The 6,000-nt window shown below is 48.0% G+C and overlaps 1 protein-coding gene and 1 long non-coding RNA gene across 11 annotated transcripts in view; one reads left to right on the plus strand and one right to left on the minus strand.

Moving 5' to 3' along the window:
* The window catches only part of LOC108296547, a 37,036-nt gene extending 35,447 nt beyond the window's left edge, over positions 1–1,589 (minus strand). For both annotated transcript variants that reach the window (XR_005198440.1, XR_001821915.2), the window contains exon 1: positions 1,473–1,589. This is a non-coding gene — a long non-coding RNA (uncharacterized LOC108296547). The remainder of the gene's footprint in view (positions 1–1,472) is intronic.
* TJP1 (tight junction protein 1) overlaps positions 1,331–6,000 on the plus strand; it is a 237,820-nt gene continuing 233,150 nt past the window's right edge. For 6 of the 9 annotated variants that reach the window (XM_017518967.2, XM_017518974.2, XM_017518986.2 and 3 more), the window contains exon 1: positions 1,331–1,549. In XM_017518967.2, coding sequence (XP_017374456.2) covers positions 1,377–1,549 — 173 coding nt within the window. In that variant the 5' untranslated portion in view covers positions 1,331–1,376. The remainder of the gene's footprint in view (positions 1,550–6,000) is intronic. The other 3 variants (XM_017518997.2, XM_017518982.2, XM_017519009.2) reach the window with 2 other exon arrangements.

Below are 6,000 nucleotides of genomic sequence, written 5' to 3' on the forward strand. Positions count from 1 at the left end.
ACTTTCCAGAGACTCTAGATATGCAATCAGTGAAACTTACTCAAAGCACACTGAAATAAGGAAAGCGGCTGTGACAAAAAGGATGAGGACGTCCCGGAGGAAGTGAGGTCCACAAAAAAATTTTACATTAAAGGAACTCTCTGAGACCTTGCACGGCATTGGAAGTGCAAAGGATAAAATACTGCCTGTAATCCAAATGTGGTGTTTTGCCAAGGCACAGAAAAGGTGTTCTCTTGGTGTATAAGAATTATACTAGAAGAAAAGTACTGTTCAAGTTATCCTTAACAAGTTTTATTTTTGCAAAGACATAAAATAATTTTCGATGTTTGAATGTTTTAAACTGGTAATCTTTTTTCATTTTCGTATGCAATGTATTTGTAACCATTAGTTAACTGAGTTTCGAATGGTTCTTTTGTTGTTGCTGTTTCTTGCCAAGACAAAGACTTGCTCTGTCACCCAGGCTGGAGTGCCGCGATGCGACGTTGGCTCATTGCAACCTCGGCTTCCCGGGTTCAAGTCATCCTCCCACCTCAGCCTCCTGAGTAGCTGGGACTACAGGTGCACACCACCACACCTGGCTAATTTTTTTTTATTTTGTAGAGACAGGGTCTCACTGTGCTGCCCAGAGGTGGTCTGGGAACTCCTGGGCTCGGGCCATCCTCCCTCCTGGGCCTCCCAAACTGCTGGGATTACAGGCGTGAGCCACCGCGCCTGGACTGCTTTGAATGTTTTGAGAACAGCTGTTTAAAGTCGCGGAACAATCTTGATTTTTCCCACTGATTACTAAGGTAGTTTTTCAGGGTTCAGTCATTTCCAGCGTCCAGAAGAATTACCGTATCCGCAATATGCATTATATGTCAATGTGAAATTGTCAACAACCACTTTGGGGTAGAACACATACATTGATGGTTTTACAAAGCAATAGGCTTTTTGTTTTTGTTTTTGTTTTTAATCCGCGCTGTAAGCGTGTTGGGATTCTCCTTGGGTGCTAACGGTTGAAAAGGAGTTCCCGCCAGCGCCTGGAAACACCGCAGCACGCGGGGGCGCAGGGCCTGGGCAGGGCTGCTGGTGCGCAGGTGGCCCGGCCTCGCCCCGCGGCTCCGGTGCCCGGGCCGCGCCAGCCCGGCCGCGCGCGAGACCCGCACCCGCCCGCCGGCGCGCGCCGGGGGCCACGGCCTGCGGGGCTGGAAGGGGCGGCGGCGGCGGGAGCTGCGGGCCACGCGCAGCGGCGGCGGGAGCGGCCGGGCACGCACGGCGACGGCGGCGGCGGCGGGAGCGGGAGCCCGGGCCACGCACGGCCGCAGCGGCGGGCGCGGCGGGCGCGGGAACGGCGGGAGCTGTGGCGGCGGCGGCGGCGGATGGCCCAGAGCTGATCTATGCGGCGCCTGGAGGGGCTGTGTCTGCGGCGGCGGCGGCGGCGGCGGGGCCCTGCCCGCGAGCGGAGCGGGGACAAGATGAAGTACCAGAAATACCTGACGGTGCTGCAGATGGCCATCGGCGTCACCCCCTCCAACCGCGGCAGCCTCCTGCCGCTCAAGAGGAAGCTGTGGTGAGGCGGCCGCGCGGACGCGGAGCCCCAGCCGGGCCGGGCGCGGGCCGGGGCGGCGGGGCGGGGGCCGGAGCGGGAGCGGGAGCGGGAGCCGGAGCGGGGACCGGAGCTGGAGCGGGAGCGCGAGCGGGGGCCGGGGCGGGGGGCGAGGCCGCGGCTGCCGGGCCCGACGGGGCGCGGGGCGCGCGGGGCGCAGCAGCCATGGCCCAGCCCGGGGCCGAGCGCCGCCTGGTGCCGCGCGCCGGCGGGCGGCTTCGGCCGAGACCCTCGCTGTGCCTGCGGCGGGGAGCGGCCGGGACTCCGGCACCCGCACACCGGCGTCGGCCTCCCGCCTCGGTCCTGTCTGCTCCGTTCCGAAGGCTTCTGACTCAGAATTTCCAGCCAGGCTCTCGAGGAGACAGCAGAGAATTCATTAGTATCCCCGTGTGCGTTCCTAGTTATTTTTCAAAAATTCATCTGCTGCTCAGTGCATAGTAGAGGACGAGCGAGGCAAGGGGAGTAAGTTCCGAGATTAGTGCATTGTCAGGGACTGTATTCCAAACTGCATGCGTTCCAGTTCCTCCGACCTGGAAACTGTTACTGAGGTAATGCGCAGAGAACACCCGTAAAGAAAAACGTCTGGATCTTACTGGTTTACGCTGCTGATTATCTACAGCATTGTGTATTGCATTTTATTCATAATATTTCGTAATCCATGCGGAATCCCAGGGGCCACCTAGGTATCCCACTGGCTTCAGATTTAGGCTTAAGGTTCTTTTGCAAAAGAAATAAGTAAACGGAAGACGACTGCAGAAAAAAGATGCCAGTTGTCATGACAGTCAGTGGTTATTTTAATTTTAAAATTGGTGGTCAGTGCAGCTCATAAAGGTTTTATTCCATTCATTTGAATGCAGTCTAATTTAACCCTAGGGTTATAGAGAAAGGAGATGAGGCTGCTTTTAAATAATTGAGGAAAGTAATTCCTGCCATCTAAGACAGTATGAAAGAATGATCCTTAGTGATAAGCCAAGAAAAAGATGGGTTAAGAAAAAGAATCCCAAAAGTGGAGAATTTTGAAGGTAAGACAAATATAGGCAGCAAAGTTCAGATTTCAGCTGTGCCACTTACTGTGTGACCTTAAGCGAGTCCCTGGAGTGTCCATTTCTTCCTCTGTAAAATGAGAATCGTGCCATCTCCCTTATGGGGATATATACACGTCAACTCTGATAATGAATACAAAGGTGTCTACCACTGGCCTGGCTTGATAATAGGTAAATGTTAGTGTCTTTCCGCCCCCACCAATTTGTCTTTTTAAAAAAGAAATTTATTCCCCAAAAGATGTTTTAATGTGCCAGGCACAGTGGCTCACACCTGTTATCCCAGCACTTTGGGAGACAGAGGTGGGCGGATCACCTGAGGTCTGGACTTCAAGACCAGCCTGACCGACATGGTGAAGCTCCATCTCTACTAAAATAAATAAATAGAAATAAATAAAAATAAATACTAAATTAGCCAGGCGTGGTGCCGGATACCTATAATCCCAGCTACTCAGGAGGCTGAGGCGGGAGAGTCGCTTGAATCCAGAAGGGGGAGGTTGCAATGAGACAAGCTCATGCCACTGCACTCCAGTGGGTAAGAGTGAGACTCCGTTTCAAAAAAAAAAAAAAAAAAAAAAAAAAGATATTTTTCCGTTTCAAAAAAAAAAAGAGAAGAAAGATATTTTAATGTGATGAGCAGCAAGTGACAACACTTAAAAGACAAGGCTAGCAGCAGTTGAATTAAGACATGTCTGTGGGAGAAGATGTTAGCAAATAAATGAAGACTCACTACAGTGAAGGGAGAAGGTGTAACACTTGAAGATTGTTTCTCAGATTGCTGGTATATGGGTGTATGGGAGATATCAGCTCCAAGTCTTATCTCCCATTTTGCTTTTCTCTTGTGCACTTATCAACTACTATCATACTGTTTATTGTATTTATTTTTCATATGTATTCTCCCTCTCCTCCCTAATATGTAAGTTGCATGAGGAAGGGCTTTTGTCTGTTTCATCCATTGCCGTAAAGCCCCTGCAACTGACGTCTGGTACAAAATAGCTTCTCGGTAAATATTTGTTGAATAAATGGATTTTTAATTATTTGTGACTGGGAAATAGTATATTAGGGAAATCTGTTTTCTTGATGTTCAGTATAAAAAATTTTATTATTTATTTATTTAGTTAGTTTTGTTCTTATTGCCCAGGCTACAATGCAATGGCTAGTCTCAGCTCACTGCATCTTCCGCCTCTGGGGTTCGAATGATTCTCCTGCCTCAGCCTGCCGAGTAGCTGGGATTAAAGGTGCACGCCACCGTGCCCAGCGATTTTATTTTTGTATTTTAAGTACAGATAGAGTTGTACCATGTTGGCAAGGCTGGTCTCCAACTCCTGGTGTCAGGTGATCCACCTGCCTTGGTCTCCCAAATTGCTGGAATTACAAGCGTGAACCACTGCGCCTGGCCCAGTTTAAAAATCAAGGTGTGGGAATAATATTTGAGGAACTATTAGACATCAATATTAGCAGCATTTGGTCACAAAGTTAGGAAACTAGGTTTATTCTTTTTCATCAGTGGGGTGCTGCTTCTGAAAACATTCTCCAAACACAGAATTTCTGAAGAGAGGACACAAGGAAATAAAACCCGGGTAACTTTTATATCCAGGAAATTCATGTTTCAGGTAGGCAGTGAGTTAAGGCCAGGGATAAAAACCATCTTACTAAGAGGTGGCCTGGAAAAGGCAAGCAGCTTTTGTTGAGCTTTTCCGTGATCTTAGATAATCATTTCACAATTTCCACTCAAAGTTAACTTGCAAATGTACGTTCATCTAATTTTACAGTGGCAAAGGGAAGGGCATGCTCTATGAATACTCTGGAGTGAGTGGCTCTTTTAAAGAGAGATGTAGAATACTTTATATTCTTAAGTTGGAGAACATTGTGTTACCAGATTCATATTTCTCTTGTACCCTTTGGATTTATTTTCTAGATGATGTTTCATTTTGCTAGTTTCATAGCAACTGCACGTGGAGCATTTGAGACATAAGGTACCATCATATGTCTAAAAGATAGTAGGATGTACGTCCTGACTCTAGAGTGGTGGGCGGAAACCAACAGCAGACATCAACAATGCCTGTCAGACCTTGGAATGCACCAGCTTGTGCCTGTTTGCAAATGTGAGGGCCAGGCGTGATGGCTTATGCCTGTAATCCCAGCACTGTGGGAGGCCAAGACTGGTGGATCACTTGAGGTCAGGAGTTCGAGACCAGCCTGGCCAACATGGTGAAACCCTTTCTCTACTAAAAATATAAAAATTAGCCAGGCGTGGTGGTGTGTGTCTATAATCCCAGCTACTCAGGAGGCTGAGGCGGGAGAATCTCTTGATCCCAGAGGCCGAGGTTGCAGTGAGGCAAGATTGTGCCATTGCACTCCAGCCTGGGTGACAGAGCAAGACTCCGTCTCTGAATAAATAAATAAATGCGAGGATGTATTACCAAAACTGATCAAGGCATATGTGAAGATTTATATGAAGATATTTATGTATCTGCGTTTCTCTGTTTTTATGGCAGTTTGTATGAAAAGGCTTCTGCCAGTGTAAAGGGCAGGGTCGCATGCCTTATTCCATACTTCCATCTCTCTTGGGCCTTTGTGCCCATCGGTTTTTCTTTGTGCAGTTTCTTCTGCCTTTCTGATTGGTTCTGCAAATCTCATAAGGAGTGTTATATTTGCAAACCAACTTAGGTGGAAACTGAAGCAGACAGTCAGACCCACATCAGTGGAGCCTGTGTGAACCCTCTTCTTCTCATCCTTTTCTCCAAGAAATGTAGGCAGCAGGAGCATTTGCAGTGTTTGGTTCTGAATCATTACTTAGGGACCCAGAACAAAGCCTGGTTACCTCTACCTGAGGTAGGTATAAGTTTGTATAGCCTGCTGCCTTCCTTTGGGAGACCTCCTGGAGTTGCCAGTGATGAAAAGAAGCAGTGGGGCTTTGTGTTTTCAGGGGCTGCTGTAACAGATCATGTAAACTTGGTGGCTGAAAACAACCAATTTATTCTCTCAATCCTGGAGGCTAGAAGTCCAAAATCGAGGTGTTGGCAGGGCCACGCTCCCTCAAACGCTCTCAGGGAGGGGCCTTCCTTGCCTCTTCCAACATTTTTTGTGGCTGTATGGATGTGTGGATCCACACTCTGCTTCTGCCTTCACGGGGACTTCTCTGTGTCTTTTCTTCTGACTCTTTTTAAATTTTTTTTGGAAGACTAAAACTTTTAATTTTTAATTTATTTCAAATTATAAACTAGAAACTCATAAAATAAATGCTCCATTGTGTAGTATGATGTATGGATATACATACAGTTTCTTCTGCAGGCCATATTAGAATCTCCACTGCAACTAAAACATAGCTCTCCTCTGACATCCCTGAGACTTACTTCCTTACTCAACTCTGTC

Source organism: Cebus imitator, unplaced genomic scaffold (assembly GCF_001604975.1).
Source record: "Cebus imitator isolate Cc_AM_T3 unplaced genomic scaffold, Cebus_imitator-1.0 Scaffold19, whole genome shotgun sequence".
In the NCBI taxonomy this organism is placed as follows: domain Eukaryota; kingdom Metazoa; phylum Chordata; class Mammalia; order Primates; family Cebidae; genus Cebus; species Cebus imitator.